Here is a 21,830-nt window from a genome sequence, read left to right as displayed (position 1 = left end):
AAATTATCGTGATGAGAACTCGTCTTGTATTGACTTTGTTTTCTTGATTTAAATGCACTTCAAGATTAACTGCATTGCTGACTGGCTAGGTAATTACGTATATATTACGTAGATTGTAGGTGTATGTAATTATTTTTGTGAAATCCGTATATAGCATATGGCTTAAGCTACGGCCATTCAAAGTTTTATAAAATTTCAAGTGTCTATAAATATCCAACTGCTGACATGTGATGAATGTTTATTTTTCTTCAGTGTGTTTATATAAAGGATAGATATTGATTTAGAAAGTTAGCTTAAAATTTTCAATCATAAACATAAAATACAGTAAACTTGAATTAAATACAATATTTTGAGGGACCACGGTATCAACATAACTCCGCATTTACACATTTGAGCCCGAACTTTTGTCAGTAAGCTTTTCACCGGCGACTGATGGCCTTTCTTCTTGCACCTACTTAAACTCTCCTTACGTAACACCATTCACTCATTCGGCCATCGATCTGCCATTATCTAATTATTTATTACATCACCGATTATTACATAACTCTTTCATTATTGACATTAATTAATTTACACTTTTTAAAAGCTAAGCAAACAGTAGGTAAACGACATGTCTATGATGCCTTTTTTTAACAATCGTTATTTTTATAGTTGGTTAGGTATTTAAAAATCATACGATTGCTATATTTAACTGGAAATGAAGTAATTGCGTATATATTACGTATATATAATTAATTAATGTATATAAAAAATAAATAAAATGTGTGCTTAACTGTATAGAATCAACAATTAAATTATTAATATTTATTATATTAGTATTTTCTTTTTTTTTGGTTTTCGAATATAGATTATATAACGTATTTACATAGTCTTAACTTTCAAACAAATCTTAGCGACATGTTCTCTACGCCATGCAGTCTCACGCCTCAGACATTATATAATGTTTAATTAAACAAAAACGCGCTGGTATAAAAAATGTTTTATCTTTCTTCTAGAGGTTATTAACATCTTCGACTATGATATTGCGTAATGTGCAATAATCACATCTGTTAGCACATAATTAAATGCGTAAAAAGAATGAGAGTAAGTACACTTAGCAAACACAGAGTATACTATAATAAGAGAGTATAATAAATATCTATGTAATGTATCTATTTATGTATTTCAAAAAAAAAGTATTAACCACAGCATAAACCACAGAAGTGGAGAGAAAAACTTTTTAATATAAAGAAACAATTTATGTTTATTCATAGAAAGAAAAATACATGATAAAATTTCATCAGGGTAGAAATTCTAAATAAAAGCTTTACCTAGAGATATTGTTTAAGTTTAACAATGCTGTTCCTTCTTCTTTCGAATGTCAAATCAATGAAGGCAGTAAGAGAGAAATCATTGTTTAACTGAACACCCACTAAGCAACGTTTATAGGTGAGGCCAAAATATTTAACAATTTAAAAGTTACACGTTACCTCCATTTAGATAATACATAACGGCTAAATAGAGAATTATAATTACTCATATAGTTTACAATCTTTGTGTTTTTCTTCACATATCTCACTTTTAGTATGAAATTCATCGTTTGTGGGTAGATATCTATACATAACAGATGCCCCGTGGGCTTTATCAAATTCATCGCTTTTCTCACCAAAAACCGCGTCTTGCATTTTATTTATGAAAGGCGTTATTTTACAAACTAAAAGTCGAATACAACTAGTTTCTTCCTCAGATTCTTGTTCCAAAATAAGATCGTCTATCAAACTTGGCAGAGAATCGTTTCTAGCTGTCGCTAAAATATCTTGAAGTTTTCTTGATTTTTTATTGAGAATCCATTGCGTAAAATCTTCTGATCGGTGAGGCTTGTTCGTACGTCTAGGTACCGCCAAGAAGGTAGAAATCTGAAAAGAATGATGCATTTTTAAAGTAACATAAACACTTATTTACCCTTCTTATTAATATATTATATAAGTCTTGTGTCAACATATCTATTTAACACATTAATCATAAAAATGTTTAGACGCATAAGATAAGTGACATGTAATAATTACCTCACTCAACTTTGATACATGAGGTATTAATGCATTTTATTTCTTGATATTATAGAATCATAATACAATACAAATACAATAGGGTGTAGTTTAAAAAAATATATTACCAAAATTATGAGAATATATATTTTATATATATATATTTTCTATTAAAAAGAAACAAACTTATACATATTACAAAAATTTACCATTTGAGCGACAAATATGAGTGCGTTCACAGCAACTGCGCTAATTTGTTTCGGCTGAAGACCCAGCAACCGCACCAATTGACGTAATGGTGACATGGAATAAGGAACCTCATTGGTATTGTAACTGGATTTATTTTCTTCTGAATAATTTTCGTTACCGAAATCATTTGAATTATCCTGTATTGGGCGCTTATTGTTTAAGGATATTTTGGGTTGAAAAGCACGAACAACGAAATCAGCAACTTTCAATGCAATTGATTCGGATCCTGAAAGAAATATACGAATTTATGTGTAGTGGTTATTGAAGTTTATGAATTTAACTATGATTTTGCTATAATTATTTATATAGAAATTAAGAAATAATAATAGAATGATAATAGAAAAAGTACGAGAAAGTGTGGTGCAACAAACTCATTCCCCATAATAGAGAAAGAGGTATTTGAACTTCACTTGTTCCCGTTTGAAATCGTGGGATTTGTTACTTTTTACAATTAAATATTTTTTTACACATTTTAATAAAAAGGTCCAAAAAGTATGCCAGCAGCCATGACCTTAGAAAAAATCTTATCTTTTTTATTATAATTTTATAACACAAAAACTGGTAACCATTAATCAAATTAACCATTCTTGTTTTAATACAACCGTTCTCAAAATCATTCAGTTTGTTTTTGCTCATAAAACTATATATTAATAATAACTTCGTTTGTAAAAAATATATTAAGAAGAAATAAATTGTATAAATCATTGGCACATACCCAAAAAATCCTTAGCAAATTTTATTCCGTTGTTCAAGTGATGTAAAATACTATCACCTTTATAATGTTCATTTCCTGCTACGATTTGAATCATAAGAAAACAAATAACGAGTGACGCCATCTTGAGATCACAAATGACACTACGAAGAGAGTATGTAATAGTCGGTTCTGAGCTACGCTTCGGTTCTCTATGTGATGGCTGCGCAAACGCAATCATCTCAGTAGAGCGTAAAATTTTGTGTCATTATTTTTTCACAATAAAGGCTGTTCAGAAGAAGAAGATAATTTACACAACTAAAATAAAACTGATTTACTTTATTTTATGCATTCACTTTAATAATACTCGCTTGTGTATAACACTGTCACGAAAATTCTCTCAACGTCAAGTTTCCCAAAAGTTCTAATAGATGTCAGTGCATGTATCGAATATACTAAACATACAAGAATCGAGTAGTTGTGCATTTTTGGAGTATTTATTATATAAGAGGCGAATTGAAACTTCGTAACTAAATAAACAAAATCGATCACAAATCAATCATCATCAACAGCCAATCGTTGTCCACTGCTGAACATAGGCCTCTCCCAAGGTGCGCTAAAGCTCCCTGTCCTCCGCCTTCCGCATCCAGTTGGTGCCCGCCACCTTCTTAAGGTCGTTGGTCCACCTGGCTGGAGGGCGCCCTACGCTGCGCTTGCCGATTCGCGGTCTCCACTCTAGGAATCATCTGCTCCAACGGCCATCGGTCCTACGACATACGTGACCAGCCCACTGCCACTTCAGCCTGCTAATTTTGCAACCTATGTCGGTGACTCCGGTTCTTTTTCGGATAATCTCATTTCTGATCTTATCCTTCAAAGATACTCCGAGCATAGCTCGCTCCATAGCACGCTGAGCGACTTTGAATTTGTGGACTAGTCCCGCAGTTAGTGTCCACGTTTCGGCACCGTATGTCATGGCAGGTAAGACACATTGGTTGAAGACTTTCGTCTTCAAACATTGCGGTATAGACGACTTGAGGACTTGACGAAGGTTGCCAAATGCTTCCCATCCCAAGCGAATTCTTTGATCGGCTTCCTTCTCGAAGTTGTTCCTACCGACTTGTATTATCTGTCCTAGGTAGGTATATTCACTAACAACTTCGAGAGGTTTCCCCTCGACGTATATCGGTCCCGGCACGACATGCCTTTTGAACATGAACTTGGTCAAGACCAAGTTGATCACAAATGGTTTTACTTAACTTGAATAAACATCAAACCAGAGGAGTGTTTTTAATTAATTCTTAATCGTACCTCGCAAATATTAAAAACATCAAATTATAAATTCATTTCAGATATTCTCTTTAAAAAATAGAACAAACACTTTCTTTACTCTATATATTTAATGAAATTGATTCATTAAATATGAGATTAACATTTCAAAAACAATAAAATACTATTAATTATCAACATTATATCTTGTATTAAAATTAGGACAAGACCCGTAACGATTTCGTACTGGAAAAACGTACATCATGATGATCTTCTAAGATCTTTTAAACAATAAAGAATACTCAAATATTATGAGGATCGATTCCAGCGATTTTACCGGTGCTAAAACAGCTTAATGCGGTCTTTTTTTACTAAGTATTTATTCTAATACTTGTATATCTCTAAAACTATTATTCAAATAACAAAGTGTAAACGAAAAAATATATAGTAGTTTATTAATTTATTTATATTGGATTAATTATGACAGACAAATAAGTTTTAGTTATTGTTTATTTTTTCCATTTTTTAGAACGTATAAATTATTACAGTGATTTATCAAGATTATAGATATTTTCAATCGTGAGCTTTTGCTGTAGATATTTCAGACATACAATTCATTGATAAAATATATTTTTTAACAATTGATTTAGTTAGCAAAAGCCACGTCAACGCCCTAAAAACACCTTTTAAAGACTTTATTATAAAACATCAAATTACTCTACTATTTAATTCATTATTGTATTTTTTTATTTGATCTTTTCTTTATATGTTTTGTATTTAAAAAATAAATAAATCAAAGAGTCTATGTAATATTCATTTAACCGTTAATACAGTATACATTCACATCACCATGTATATTTAGATTCTTACATACCTATTTATTGATGATAAAAAAATACAAAAGAACAATCGACTTAAGAAAACATTACATCGCCAATACTAAAAGTAAAGGGATCATATTAAAAATTTTAAAGGGTTCAAGTATTAAGTACCTACATAGTTATACTTTCACGATAATTTTTTTCGCAACACCTAATTGTCAAGTTTATGTGACCGCTACTTGACTGTTAGACGGCGCTTAGTAGACCGCAATAATCTTTCTTTCACGCCCTCGTGATATTTTCTTAACCATATAGATACCAGTTTCACGTAGATCTAGCTGTGAGTAACAATGCTATGTTATGTTTTTACAATATTAACACTGTGTCAATTTATTACTATGGATATAACTACAGAAGAAGTTCAGTATCTTAACGAATTGTCTATAGACAAGCTGTTACAATTAAAGAATTCGTTAAAGGATTTTTCCACAGAATACGATAATGTGACTGTCACACCGTCTGCAAATATTGAAAATTTTGGCGCACAAGCGATGGCTTTTAAAGCCCCACCTATAAAAAGGATGGAGTATGAAGGCCTATACAAAAAAGGCGGATACGGCAAAATCAGTAATATCTTCTCAATATCAGTAACAACGTTAGCTTTTCTGGCGTTTGGTGGCTATTTATTATGTCTTATTGTGCAAGCTGTGAAATCAAAACAGAATACAATCGTTACAACTCCGACACCGACATTGTTCGTTAACTCTGGTATCAAGAGGCCTCAATCCACTTTTAGTTCATACGGACGACGGAGGAGAGAAAAAAGAGGCTTACACGATATAGATGTTCCTCCTGAGGAGATGTTCTCTGCGCTGTTGAGTCTTTGCGAGGGTTACGCTAAATGGAGCAGAGGGCATAAACTTTAATTAAAATCTTTGATGGCATATCGTAAATTATAGTAAAGTAAGATACATTTCAGTATAAATGGTAAAATGCTTTTGAATGTACACAACACTATAATTTTAGAAAGTAAGGTGGATAATGTTGTTTTATTTTATGAGTGCAAAACCTATTTCCATCTACATACATCGTTTATAATGAAACAGTTAATTTTAACAAAATAAAATACCATTTGACTATTAAGTCAAATTTTTTTGTCTTTAGGAATTGATTTTGTCTTTAGGAATTCAGTAAAGTATTAACTTTACTGAATTCCTAAAGACAAAATCAATAAATAATTCGTAGATAATACAAAATAATGTATAAAAATTTGTCGTCTCATGTCGATTTGAATAATCAAGATAATTACTTAGCATATTGAAGCAAAGCCACGAGAAGAACTATTGGAAACCCTGCTAAGATTATATATGCAGAAGTGTGAGATATTTTGTAGATTTATCCTTCTTTAAATCAGATATGCGCTTAAACATCCATTCGACGTGATTTTGCATAGTGATGTAGATAGACAGGTATGAGTAAAAATTGGCATTTTATCTCGAAAAAAAAAAACTAGTAATTCGTTGTAAAAAATTACAATGCTAATGAAAATATTGTATACTGTTTCTTTTTTTAATATGCTTTTCTCGCTTTCAAATAAAATTCTTGTACAATTTTAGGCCCGATATTTAAAATTTTACATTTTGATGAGGTTATTTTTTTTTTGTTAATTTGATATAAATTTTAAATTCGATTTAGTTATATTAAATTTTTGCTAATAAGGAATTGTTTTTTATATAGTATAGGTAGGCGGACGAGTATACGGGCCACCTGATGGTAAGTGGTCACCAACGCCAAGGCATTGTAAGAAATGGTAACCATCGCTTACATCGTGAATGCGCCACCAACCTTGGGAACTAAGATGTTATGTCCCTTGTACCTGTAATTACACTGGCTCACTCACCCTTCAAACCGGAACACAACAATACCAAGTACTGCTGTTTTGCGGACTTGCGGTAGAATATCTGATGAGTGGGTGGTACCTACCCAGACGAACTTGCCCGAACAGTCGAAAGCCCTACCACCAGTGAAAGTTATGTTACCCATAAATTTAACTCATATACACTAATACAAAAAATTATTACTCTATATAAACAATACCCAACATTTTAATGAAGTTTTACTTTTCTCTACACACACTAGGTCTATATTTGCTTAAAATCTTCTTATAAATATAACAATATAATGACGCTATGTATATTATTTTTCAGTAATAACATTGATGTACGCATCCGCTATGTATAAATTGCAAAGTGCAGTGTCAAGTATTCCTGCTAGCTCATATTATTTATAGCATAAAAATTATATGAAAGCTACTTTTATTTAATGTGTGTAGTGAATAATCGATAGTTATAAAATCCCGACCGTTATGTAAAATATCGATTAATTTCTGCTGAAATCGCAGCAAAACAGTGTTTACATTAAAAGCAGGAAGCCAGATTGCCTCGCAATATACCTATAATCTGTAAACGTTTTCAAACTGTCAAATATTCACGCTAACACCCAATAATAGCTGTATAGATTTCGTTTTAAAGATGCTATTGTATCTACCACTCGAGATTCGCTCTACTTACGTTTACAACGAAATTGATTCTAAATGTTTTGTTTTTAGAGTATGTTTTTGAGTAGATTATTACAGTTTTTATGATATTTTGGTTGGCTAAGTAGAAGCGGGTAATGAGGGGTTCTGTGGTGGATCTGTCATCGCGCAAGATCTACTGTTTACAGGCCGGTACCAACGTACTTCGTTAAAACATATTAACGCATAGCCGCATCGTTCTTTTTAAATAATTTCTGTAATGTTTAGCGATTTACACGGAATATTATTTGAAATTAAACATCTGTTAGCAATGAAATCGTTTCATCGCTATATAGACGTTTTGTTTATAATACTTTTATGTAAGTATGAAAATAAACTAGGCATACTTTTTAATACGATTTTCCTTCTACTACTTGTTTTTTAGTTAATTTTTAATTTATATAGCTGTTCCTATTAGTTTTTATATTAGGTCAATTTTAAATGCAAAAGTTGAGTCAAAAATCCATGTAATTTAAACTATTGATTAAGTTAACGATAACAAAATGCCTCCGACGTCGTTCTTGGTTAAGATAAGGGCTCATACACACCATATGTCGCTTGGCGATGATTTGTTACAATTGTTCACTGGGAACCAGTAGTTGTTTTACAAGTGTTTACCAAAACAATGTAAAAAACAAATGTTAAACATGCATCTTCACGTTGGTAACTTATGTGTTGATAATTGATTCAGTTCTGTTTTATAAAAAAACATTTGGAAAAAATATTGGTAATTTCATTGATAAAATTTATTATTCTGTTCGAGTTTTTTTCTTTGTATAATTATAAATTTGTTCTTATTCTTTTAACAAAATCAAATTACAAAAAGAATTGTCATCAATATTATTTTAATTATGTATGTTTCTATTGGTAGTTGTAGGTAGGTACTCGTAAGACACAAAAACACATTCATATTATTTAATCGGTTAGCTAAGTGATCTAATGACTATCACGGTAGCATGCGAAAGCGATCCCATGGCGCTCCTCGTTAAGACGGAAAGGGTACCGCTGGTTTTTTAGTGGGTATTCCGATGTTCGGGGCGCACTCGGCGCCCTGGAAACCGGGAGCGTTACGCGTTTTTCCAGCGATACAAAAAGTGATCTAATGACTAGCTTAGTGTAGTTTAATAAAATTAATAATTGCTGTGATCTTACCGCTCGGCCACGGTAGATATAGATCACAATCTAAACGTGAAACAAAGAACAGAAATTCATACAAAGGTTGAAAACACTTATAAAAGAAAATGTGCCTACATGTAAATCGAAAAAGTTAATATATATGTAATTACATCGTTTATTATGATTACCTTTTATACACGTTAATACGACACAAATGGAAACGAAATGTTCTTTGGGTCAAAGGTTTACGATAAAGTGATTTTAAACTAAATTGAATCTGACGCAAATCACGTCGTAAAATAACTGAATACATGATTGGACGCGATCGATTCGGGTTGTAAGAGTAAAAGCAGATAAGGTGGTCGTGAAAAAGGATAATATTAGCATAGGATTCGGAGGTACTGCAATTTTGATAAAACACTTCTTTCTTTTAGTGTAAGCTGAAAGTGAATCGACTTACCACAACGATTAATTCAATTTCATCCAAAATGCATGCGGGGTACTGTTTTTCATTTGTTAGAATATAATGAATGGGTAAAGTAATGTCCTGGTCACGTTTTCGAGGAAGCGAATATAGCATAGAAAGTAAAAACATTCTGCAGCCGAGCTATATTGTAAGTCAGCTATGTAGCGGTATTGAACATGTTGAACATGTTGTAATGGACAATAATACATACTTAAGTTCCGTCTGTCATTTAAGTATGTTACGTTACAAAATACGCAAAAAAAATAATGTTTATAAGACATAATAATAATAGTCATAATTGGTGTATAAAAATCGTTATTTTTAACTTTTTTAATATACAGAGTATTTTAAAATGTGCACATGATAATTTTTTTTTTAATAAAAAAAACGGGATTTAACAGGAGTCAAATCAAATCCTTTTTTCAGTGACCTTTCCTGTGGTTTTAATTTTGGTACCATTTTTATTGATTTTTATGTTATTGTTCACGAATGAATGCGATGTTGCCTAATCTGGTTTTGACAACAATACAACAATGTCTGGCGTGAAGTGTGAGTAAACCAATTACAGTCATAACGTAACATGGACGAAAGATGCCAAAAGCTTACTTCCTGCAGTGCCAATGTCGAGGTTATCAGTTAACACTAGCTAGTTTCATCACTGTTCTTTTGCTCATTTCAACACAGATTTCCCCATGATATTTTCCTTCACCGCCGAGCACGAGATGTATTATAAAAATAAAAACACATGAAAATTCTGATTTACTTTCCGGATTTTAAACTACGATTTTCGGCTGACGTGTTCTGAGTCATCGTATTCGTCTCTGACATTATTTCAATTTTTCTTAAGTATTTATGTAAACTTTTCGTTTTAAACAAAATCGCTAATCGGAAGTTATTTTCGATTTATATCTTGATTTGAACCCGTATTGTCTATAGATTAGTTATTAAAATTTAAACAAAATATATTCTTAACAAATAAAAAGGTACGTATTTATACTTCAAATATAATTTGAAATAAGCCTACTTTCATGTTTAAAACTTTTATAAAAATTGTCCAAACTCATAATGATTATTTGACATACAATAGGTACAATTATATAATATAACATTTCGCTTCTTAGGAAACCGTTAGTATTAGTTGCATATTATGTACTAGACTAATGATACAGCTAGTTACTGTCCGTACGGGCATATATTCACTTAGACTTTACATTAAGAAACTAACAATAAATATCTCAAGCTACAAAATACATCGCGCACTCTGTTGACAAATCCCGCAATAAAATATAAGCATTTACAATAAAATTAATTATTATTTACACGGCGCAGTCGACCATGATCTTACGATGGAATATAAAGGACAAGGATATAAATAAAGTTACTGTTAAAGTGTTCCATAAGTAAATTTTGAAATGTTATATTAATTTGGTATTGTTTAATAAAGAGCCAGTTGGCGTGGTTGGTAGATACTTGCCTTTCACGCCGAAAGTTGTGGGTTCGATTCCCACCCAGGACAGACATTTGTGTGCATGAACATGTCTGTTTGTCCTGAGTCTGGGTGTAATTATCTATATAAGTATGTATTTACAAAATGTAGTATATGTAGTATATCAGTTGTCTGGTTTCCATAGTACAAGCTCTACTTAATTTGGGATCAGATGGCCGTGTGTGAATAATGTCTCAGGATAAAAAAAAGACACCTTTACCAATGTATACGACTCAACAAACAAGCCCACTGCTAATTGTCTAAATCTTTACTATAAGACAATTAGTTATGAGGAGTTATATAATTTTTCTTATTCGAAATTTGCCGACTTAAATTTCTCAAGATGACTAGTATTTAGATAATTTTATATCAGTTACTAGCTAATGGTCCCTGCTTCAAACAGTTAGAATAAAGCTGGCCTCTTTGCGTCTCTAGGCATATATATACATAACTCTATTGGTTTTCACGGCTTACGCGAGTATATAAAGATCCCAATAAGCATGTTTTTTCCGGTTTCTACAGCAATCATCGTCGTCATATTTCAGTCAATTTCATTTTTCATTTTCTGATTAATCACTCCATTGTTGAAATCCGTAAAAATCTTATTGATAGTTTTTGAGTTAATGGCATTAACATATATATATAGTCAGACTGACGTGGCGGGAGGGTCTTTGTTTCATAATGTGTACTGACAATGCAGTATTTATACTATCATAATTTAATTAAGAACGCGTGAATCTTAACCGATGATCGTGGGTTCAAACCCGGGCAAGCACCACTGAATTTTCATGTGCTTAATTTGTGATTATAATTCATCTCGTGCTTTACGGTGAAGGAAAACATCGTGAGGAAACCTGTGTCTAAATTCACTAAGGTTCTGCCACATGTGAATTCTACCAACCCGCATTGGAGCAGCGTGGTGGAATAAGCTCCAAACCTTTTCCTCAAAAAGAGGAGAGGAGGCCTTTAGCCCAGCAGTGGGATATTCACAGGCTGTTACGGTACGGTTACGGTAATTGAATTAACTGCAAGCTTTCGAGAGCAATGTAGAAAGTTAAAAGAAAACAATACAATATCATAAAAATTAAGGGACAAAAGACTATAGTTATCAGTAATAGATCTAGGAATAATAGTCTGTTACTACTTTAACATTTTTAGTAATTTATAAATTATCGCAAAAGCTTATATCAGAAACTAAAATCATGAGCCCATGTCCACACAATCCAGTCGGCAGTTCCGCCATGCTGGAGGTCCAGGGACCCCGCGGCGCCCTGCTTTATCGCACGCTGCGCGCGCGCCGGACACCTCGCACCCCCCACGCCCTAGCTGTAGGCTCACCACATTTTTTGAAAAACTCATTCGCTATTTTATTACCCGATTTAAGAAGATTGTTATGTGAATGGAAAAAAATTAGTGTGTTTAAAATGAAGTAAATTAAAATATATTTATGTTTAATCAAAGTCTATAAATATTGAATTTAAAATACGACAATATACTATAGAGGTAAGGTTCGTGCAATTGATTATGCGTAACTTAAGCTTTAATATGAACGGATATTGAACTACTTATGTTAAATGTTAACAGTAATAAGATAAACAGTGGGAAAGTATTTTGGTGTTTTATGTCAATGTAAAATAATAATATTATACCTAACATATGTAATTATTTATAGAAAAGATGCGAGTAATACTAAAATTTATTAATTGATATAAATATTAGTGAAATACGAAACCAACTTTTTTTCTTTAAAACCCATTATTACAGATATACGCTTTACTAAACTCAAAAAAAGGAGAGGAGGCCCTAGCCCAGCAGTGGGACATTCACAGGCTGTTACTGTATGACAGATATACAAATAGTTTTTAGGAAAAATGTAATTATTCTTATAGACTTGTAGTTAGTGGTCTAAAATCTGCCTAGAAGATGCACAGCAACTATGCATGTCGGCTTGAAATTAAGCTATACGAAACCATTAGAAACGCCCTAAATTTAATCGTTTCAATAAGTAATAAGAAAAAGCATTACATTTCAAAATTTTAACACAACAACTATATTTACCAAAGTGTTGGTACTTATCAGGATAATTTTCGATATTTGACCGTTATTTCTTATTTGGTCCATATTCCATTATCCTGATCTTTTTTGTAAATAATATACGATATTTACTATTAAAATATAATAAAGAATTGTAATGTATAAAAATATTAGCAAATCGCAAATATCCATATGAAGCAATGCAGTGCATACAACGTAGCGTAGTTTACGGCCATCCCGCGGCAATCATAATTCGTCTCCAGCCTCCGCGGCCTCTCAGGCGTCTCTCGAGACTTTTATTGTGATTTACACGCGTATAACCTTTGTGGCTTTTTGCAGTTTTTGCACGAACTTACGACTAGTTGGCGATTACGACGCTTGTTTGACATAACTGTTCAATATCTCGCGTATTATCTAGTGGATTTTAATCAAAAAATATTAGAAAAAGTTATTAAAGATTTCCTGTTTTTTGTCAAATGTTAGTTAATTATTAATTAGTTTGCTTGTATTTTATTCGCTTACAAAGTTCTGTCTGTTTATATTAATACACGATTTATTAAACGAAATATAATCTGTGTAGAACTCTCTGTCTGATCTACGCGTATAATACTTACTCATATATTCCTTTAAGTTTGTTTTAGATAAATAATACATAAATTGTATTTTCTTAATTGTGGAAAGAATTTTGAGGAAAATTTTAGAGATTTTATTATAAGGTTGTCTTTTCACAATAATGGATTACTTTATTGTGAACTACATCATGGAGTGACAGTTAAAAATAAAATCACTGAACTATTTAAATTGCTTGTTAAATATATTATACATTTCAATATATCGATCATATAGATGGATAGATTAGCAACCGACCCGAATGATTGTTAAGTCATCGTAAAAAATATAAACCACATCTTACACTGTCAATTCGTCGCTAATCACGGGATTTAAGATGCTATATTGTGTCTGTAATTGACATTAGTTTACTCACCATTTAAACTGGAACACGGCAATATTTGAATGATTACTGCTGTTTAGCGGTAGCATAACCGGTGAGTATCACCCATACCTACCAAGACGGGCTTGTACAAAACCCAACTACCGGTACCTAATAATATATGATATATATTTAGGTACATCAGTTTGGAAGCCGGCGTTTACAGTCCCGTTTTCAAAAAGCGCGTAAAATATTTGGCCTGCGGCTGAACTCATTCCGGTCGTGTCGGATCTTGAGCTTGTGACGTTTAAGGCCCTGAGCAGCGCGTTCCCCACGCGCTTCGCAGGACCTTAATTTTAATATGTCAACCTGTTCCTGTATTTGAACAATTCTTTTTATCTTTATATATACTTTGCAGGTGTAAAATGCAAATTACGCAATAAATAATTACTACTTACTAATAAATATTATCTACGTTTTGCTTTGAAATACGATTGTAGATCTATGTTCAAAGGATATATAGAAAACACATTATATTTTTAAATTACCTTACAAAAATCTATTATCTACTATACTTGACTATCGTTAAATATATCAATATATTAGGTAATTAAAACGCAATAATACTTCTCTGAAAATTCTCAGCTATAAAATACTCATAAAAATCTTTAATCATAATGGCGTATTGGATAATGAATATAAATCATAACGTTATTGATTGAAATTAATGCCATTTACACATTAGGTATTTCTATAAAAAGTCTTTATATCGAACTAATTCTTATAAGTATTCGTCGATAAATATTAAATTTCATAGAGGAACGTTATGGAATACGATTATGCAAATATTATTAGTTCTTAATAAACAGTTTAAGCATTTGATGGGCGCGCCACACGAGACGAACCTAATTATAATAAATATACAACAGCACATTAGAATCGATCAAGTTCCATAGTTCGTATAATTTATCGGAACTAATAAACATGATGTACGGTTATCGTTATAATTATTTATTTTTTATTATTGTTATGTATGAACAGATAATATTAGCTGTTATAGGATCCGTGGAGTTCACCACGATGTTGTTATTTATAGCGTTTATTGGATTCGAGCTTTTCCCGAGGCGACATACTCTTACTGATGATCGCACGCGACTACTTATTATGTAACTCTTCGATATACCATTACTGTGTTTCATTTTATTTTAGATCCTTTTTCATACGTAGTTTCTTGTGCATTAGGCAATATCAGTAATTTAGATTAAAAAAACTAAAGCTAATTAATATTAGTTATAGGTATAACCTATATGGATATGTTTTTTATTTTTTTAAATAAAAAAATGTGTTTAAAGTTTAGGTAACTTAAGTTATACTTTTAGCAAAATAATTTAAAGGTTCAATTAGAATGACGCTATTAAACATTTCACAAATATAAAATGAACTATTTTGTTGCTTACTTATCGTACAAACAATAACATGTCAGTTTCAGAATAGCCTCCAAATGGCTGTTAAGCGAGACTCGTTCGGCAGACTTATGAGGATAATTCACGTCAACAATACACTTTATTAACAGTAAGTTATGCGTCGTTTGATGATATCGCGTCTACAATTAAATATTAATATGTGTTCGAGAGGTCGTAGGCGGCCACTAAGAGATTTATTTAGCTTCTTAACGGCCCTTTGGATGCTGTTTAGTAACAATATGTAAGTTAAAGGTGAGAATTGTGATTAATGCTGCTTAGTGGTTCGTGTTATGTAGTTTAATTTCTGTGTCTTGTGTTTACTGCTCATGTTAAATTTACTGAGTTATCATGAAGATAAAGAAAATTGTTTGTTAATATTACACACGATTTACAATTTAGCCGGTATAATTTACACGATGATAATAATCATTAATAATGAACACGGCAAAGTTGCACTTATTGCTCTTTTTATTACAATAGACACATTATCATTAATAATTAAGGCTAAGGCTACAACTGCGAAATTACATTGCGGGATATGTATTTTTGCGATTTAAATCCACCCGTCAAAGTATCAAACTAAATCATCGATTTTATACCTTCCATACGAATTTTAAATGATTTAAAACGACGTAGTTTTCGCAGTGCGTTCCAGAACTTACCATATTTACGTCTTAATATCAAACGAGTTCGATAAAAACCCAAGATAAAATTGAGATTTACTCAAATCAGTATTGGACCTATTGACTGGAAAAATTACCCGTACGACTGACACACAATTTTTATTTTCTCAATACTCTGTTTTGATAAGATGTGTTTTGATTTTTACTTTGTCTTGAATAAAATATACACATAAACACACTATATTGTATATTAATTTTATAATGTAAAGTGTTAATAATACTCTTAATATGTACATATATTATTTATGTACATATATTTAATATAATTATAGTTTATTGTACATTATGTGTTACATAATTATTTACTTTTAGTACACATATTAACTTGAATCTAGTTCTATCGTATAAAATATGTTGTGAAATAATATAGAGAAAAAGATAGGTATACTGCCTAGATATATGTATTTACAATTAGTTAAAGTATTTATTGACAAATTAGTGATGCATATTATGACCTAATTTTCGTGTTCCAAAGTGTGAGATTCGATCTCGGATTCTTCAAACATTCACAGCGTAACTAACGATAATGATATCGATTTATAACAATTTGAACACCAATAAAGCATTATACCGCAAGATCTCGAATAATATGCATATTGAGAAAGCGTGCGTGCATGAGAAAAAAATCCATAAATATGTAGAATGAACGAAAAAGTCAATTGATTGCCTCCTCCCGTACGTAAACATGTCTGTGAGCGCTCTCGTAAACTGTAAGAGGATATTTTTAACAGCGTCGATATTTAATATTTATGGCGACACAGACATCCAATATGAACCAACGATTTATATAAGTAATCGCTGTGGGTACCGATACCTACTAATTGATAATGCCCTTTATGCGATTTAGTAATAAAAATTGTGGTTTCTTTTATGCTTCATTCGGTTGTTTGAATGCTTTTGTTATGGAATCCAAAGGTTTTTTTGTTAATTCGATAGTGTAGATATTATCTCTTTTCATTTGTAAATAAAAATAAAATGTTGTGTTAGTTTTATGGTTCGATAAAAATCTTAATTAGATACTTACTAATATTATTTTTCTACAATTTTAAGGTGTTTCTATGTTATATTTACGAATTATTATTGATATTTATTTGAATTTGATTTTATTGTGTTAATTAAAATTATTTAATCATCGTTGTCCTCCATTTTTTTCAAAATATGAATGAATTTATATACAATGAATGTAGAATAACTTATAGAAGACTAACTTGTTTTCAAATTTGTTATAGGTAAGTTTTTGTGTTCGTGTTCTTATAATTAATTATCATTTGGAATGTTTTTAAAACGCATATAGAGTAGAATTTTAGATTATTTTCACCGACAATACTTTAAATATTTGTATTTCGACGTTTTTAATGTTCTTGTAAATTTGAGAATAAAATATTTGATCAAATTATCATCATCATCATTTGAATCAAAATGTTTTAAAACTGTGAACTTAACTTCTATACTAAAATCTGGTTGAGATACCATAAAGCTTATTTGAAATGAAAGTAATGGAGCAACGGTGTGGTTATTTATCAAGAGACGAACAACACCAAAACGCTGAAATGTCGGAATTTGAATCTTGATAACAAAATGTGGCAAATGCTCTCAATAGGTCCGAGCGTGTTAACAAATACTTCGATTGAACTTTATTGATAGATCGGAGATGCATTTGAACTTTCTTGTACTGTAAGGGGTTCACCCTTCTCATCCATGATCCATGCCAACTTACGAATAATTTTTCTATTATTTTCCAGTCAGGTATGATTTAGATATAGTTATTAGTTAGTAATTGACATTTTTTCAATATATCATGTGAAAGTAAAAAGAAATTAATCTTTTTTTTTACTTTCTCGTTCGATATGTTGATAAAGTTCAATAGAAGGTAAAATATTTAAATGACCTTAATTTTAAAGAAAAGCAACAAAAAAAAGAATATAATCGCAATTTTCGGATCGTGACTTAACAGAATTATCTTTTAATCTTAAACTTGGTCGACAGTTGCAAGTTAAGCTTAACTACATAATCATCAAAATACTTTTGATCACATGCCTTTTTATACTTCTAGTTTCCGCCTGCTGCTACGCCCGCGTGTGAGGTGGAGGAGTTTTTAAGTTCCCTATGATAACTTTTATGTAACCCTGACAACGTGTACGAAAATCATGATGAATTTTTAAAAAAATCACTTGTGTCTTAATGACTCGACAGACTATTATTGGTATAGAGTACCAAATTTTCAATTATTTTGACATATTGCTCGTAAAATTTTCACAAACTACAATAGGATATCACAAAACAAAGTTGTTTTTTTATAAAGATTTCTATAAAGCAATTAATTTATAAATAAAACCATATGAGACGTGAAAGATCAGCGAACGTCGTTCCCGATTAAGGAAGGATGTTGCTCTGTTTGTTAGTTCAACTACTTATATCCATTCGAATGGCCTAATTGTGGCGTAGCGTATCTCGGTGATCGGGCGATAACATTGACTTTATAGTCAAAAACATTGTTTATACGGAACAGCTGCAGACGATGAAACTGTTTGTTTATTAATTTCAACTATTTAGAGTATACAAAATAATACGTCCTAATTTAAATTGATAAAAGTTCAGCATATTTTTTTTCTTTCCCATGACGCGACGCCGTCCGCTTTTTTCCGTAGATCTTCTTTTGCTTAATTTATGTTCTATTCGCCTATTTCGACTAACTTTATAAGTATCATTGTAGGGGTCGACTCATGACTACAAATTTCAAAAATGCTTTTAGATCAATACAATGTAAATGTTATTGACTGAAATCGCTTAGAATTTATATGTCTTCAAATCCAGAGTAAACAGGCTTCTTCTAGGCAAGCGTGCTACATCCTAGACCGTGTCGAAGCTTAACATCGCAAGACAACGGTTAAACGCTGGCCTATTAAGGATAAAAAAAATTATGTCATCATAATCCATACTAATATAATTGTAATTTTTTTACAAACTGCAGGCATAATGTAACTTCTGCTTATCGATGTTCGTATGATTTAAAAATGAATGTTGTTCGTTGTGTGTGCTCGCCCTAAGCTGTAATAAATCTTCTCAAGAAGTGATTTCCGGAAAGTCATTCGAATCAGAATAGCAAGACGGTCGTAAGATGCACCCGTTTGTCGATTTAAAGATTGAAACCGCGATAAATTAATTTAATTTGTCAGTTATGACCATTATCCTTCTTTTAGCTTTTTTATTGTATTGTAAATTGTTTTTAGATTGAAGTGATAAGAATAATGTTACTTTGTTAATCGATCAGAAACCTGTCTCGATATTAAAAGATAATTCGCATTACGCATACCCACAAACCAAATTCCCTTAACGCCCTTAATACAGTTTGAGAACTGTTTATTTTGAAAAGAAAAATGTTTGCGGGAATTTGCAGATTACAAGATATATTGCAATATTGCTTACGGAAAGTAAATGATTATAGTTATAATTCAACGTTTCGCTGATATCTCGCACGTGTGGGGATGCAATACATTTCAAGGCAAATCTTTTGATCCTATTGACGTTCGGTTTACAAGGAGATACGGAGCTCACTCGCGCTATATTGAAACATGATTTATACACATTCAGAACTTGTGATCGCAAGTTTAAGGGAATTAAGCACACACTACGTATATAAACACACGAGCCGATTTGCCCACGACTTCGTTTGCGTGGGAGTCGAACATTTAGATCTGATCCATTCTAAACTAAGCTTGCCCACTTATTTTTAGGTAGGTAGGTACTTGTATTAACATTAAAATACTTTAATATGTTTCTACGTGCCCACACATAAAAATATAATTTTTAAATAAAATGTGTAATGAAATTTGTTTCATGCCTAATAATAATAATATCCAATATAGGTAATATGGAAAATGCTTTACATAATAATTTAATTCAAAAACGTTTTAACCAAAATTACTGTATTTATGTACTTTAGTTATTTTTATATTTACAGCCAATAACAGAAATAAAGGATTAATGAAAATAATTAATCTAAATGATTTAAAAGTAAGTAAATAAATTGTGGTATTTATGCTTCTTATTCATTAAGATGGATGTAATTTGCGCCTTGTACCGAATGCGAATAGATTTTTCTGGTCTAAGAGCCGGCTACGAAAAATAAAATTAAAAGGTGCATGAATAATGTTTTTTGTGAAAACCTTATTATTATGTGACACATAGCGCTACAGCCAATATTCGGTTTCAAAGGTAGAAATATATTTAGTTAATTTCACTTCAAAGTAAAATAATTAAGGACAACTATTCAATTTAGTGTAGCCTAGGTATTGAGGTACAGTTTTCAATCGTAGAATTTGTGACTTGTGTTAATTATCGCCAGAAGTTTGTAAATATAAGTATCTAACTGGGCAACTGATCTTCGCTCGAATAATTATTTATAAATAAATGTTTTTTTTTTGTGAACCTTAATTTAACCTTATATAATTACATAATATAAGCCGAATGGTTCGAGTCGTTTCCGAGCTACACGAAATAAATTTTTATATTATTTTATATAATATTACAAGATATTGCTACTATTATTGAAAACATGAGTTGAAGTCACAAAGTAATTTGATAGAAATATGCACCAAAGTTTCAATTCTTATTTTGCGATTATTTTAACTTATGAGTGATTTTGAGATACAAACACTGCATTGTATGGTAGATCGTGTTGTAGTATTTTATACTGTCTGTCAGAGAAAAGTTGCTTTCTTCCCTACTGTACTGGCCGTCGTCGCGTTTGGACTCTACTACCACTTACCATCAGGTGGAGTAGAGTCATTTGCCATCCCGGGGCATATAAAAAAAAAAAAAGTTGAACAAAGCTTACGAACATTCGATTTATTGATATATAACAAGAACAACACCTTATTCCGTCATACGTATGAATTATAATAATAAGCACTTATTTAATGACATTCGAATCGTAAGTAAATACGTATAGGGGCATAATACGTTCAATTAAGACATAAATTAATAAACTCAAAAAATGTTACATAGCACCTTCATACCCTGATCTCTTCAATTGGAATATATAAATATTTCACTATATTATATTCAATGAATTAATACTAAATTAAGCTTTTCCTAAGTACCAGCTGAAAGAAATGTTAATTTTTTTGTTAAGGCACAGTCCTAGCGATTGTTAAGTAATATCACCTGGGTACTACAACTTAAAACGTTAACAATGTTAAACATGTAATTCATAATAACCTTCTTTATGAAAAAATACAACAACTATCATGGTAATCGGTCCAAACTCTAACGGGCTTGAAATGTATTACTCCCCATACATATCAATTTTATGTAAGTATATCATTTACATATATAAGGTTGATACAGTTACGCTAACTAAAAGCATTAGAATAGTCGATTTGCGTCAGTAAACCTGATTGCTTAAGGAGCTTCGGCAATTTTTTTATGTCAGTTGCTCTACAATACCCAATAGATAAACGTAACTAAGAACCCTTAAGAACCGCATTGTCTTACGTAAAAAATTTGATAAAGAAAACCTATATATACTTAGTCGTACCTCTATATTTCTCGTCTGCATATATATATATATATATATATATATATATATATATATATTTATTGACATTGGCATTGTAAGAAATGTCAACCATCGCTTACATATCCAATGCGCCACCAACCTTGGGAACTAAGATTTTATGTCCCTTGTGCCTGTAATTACACTGGCTTACTCACCCTTCAAACCAGAACACGACAATATCAAGTGCTGCTGTTGCGGTAGAATATCTGATGAGTGGGTGGTACCTACCCAGACGAGCTTGCACAAAGCCCTACCACCAGTAATATGAATGTGACAGTACTGATTGGTTTTCACGGCTGTTCTGATTTTGATGAAATTTTCATGAGTATTGGGGAAAGATGTTATTTTTTTATAAAATGACTCCTAGTTGAGTGAAATGAAACTTAGTAGGTATAGATGAAACTGACTATATCTTCCTGAATGATTTCGTTTAAGGTCAACGAATTCTACTTAACCTGGCTC

At 31.5% G+C, this 21,830-nt stretch overlaps 2 protein-coding genes across 2 annotated transcripts; one reads left to right on the top strand and one right to left on the bottom strand.

Moving 5' to 3' along the window:
• Positions 1–1,412: 1,412 nt before the first annotated feature.
• LOC126769366 (uncharacterized) lies at positions 1,413–3,115 on the bottom strand. The gene is made up of 3 exons (XM_050488070.1): positions 2,989–3,115; positions 2,234–2,499; positions 1,413–1,895 (listed from the first exon to the last, which is right to left on the bottom strand). The coding sequence occupies exons 1-3, from the start codon at positions 3,107–3,109 to the stop codon at positions 1,512–1,514; spliced, it is 771 nt and encodes a 256-aa protein (XP_050344027.1). The 5' UTR covers positions 3,110–3,115; the 3' UTR covers positions 1,413–1,511.
• Positions 3,116–5,404: 2,289 nt separating this feature from the next.
• LOC126769746 (uncharacterized) lies at positions 5,405–5,980 on the top strand. The gene has a single exon (XM_050488663.1). The coding sequence runs from the start codon at positions 5,405–5,407 to the stop codon at positions 5,978–5,980; it is 576 nt and encodes a 191-aa protein (XP_050344620.1).
• The last annotated feature ends 15,850 nt before the right edge of the window (positions 5,981–21,830 follow it).

The sequence above is a fragment of the Nymphalis io genome, chromosome 7 (genome assembly GCF_905147045.1).
Source record: "Nymphalis io chromosome 7, ilAglIoxx1.1, whole genome shotgun sequence".
Taxonomy (NCBI): domain Eukaryota; kingdom Metazoa; phylum Arthropoda; class Insecta; order Lepidoptera; family Nymphalidae; genus Nymphalis; species Nymphalis io.
Note: the sequence above shows the minus strand (reverse complement) of the source record. Positions and strands in the feature narration are given on the sequence as shown.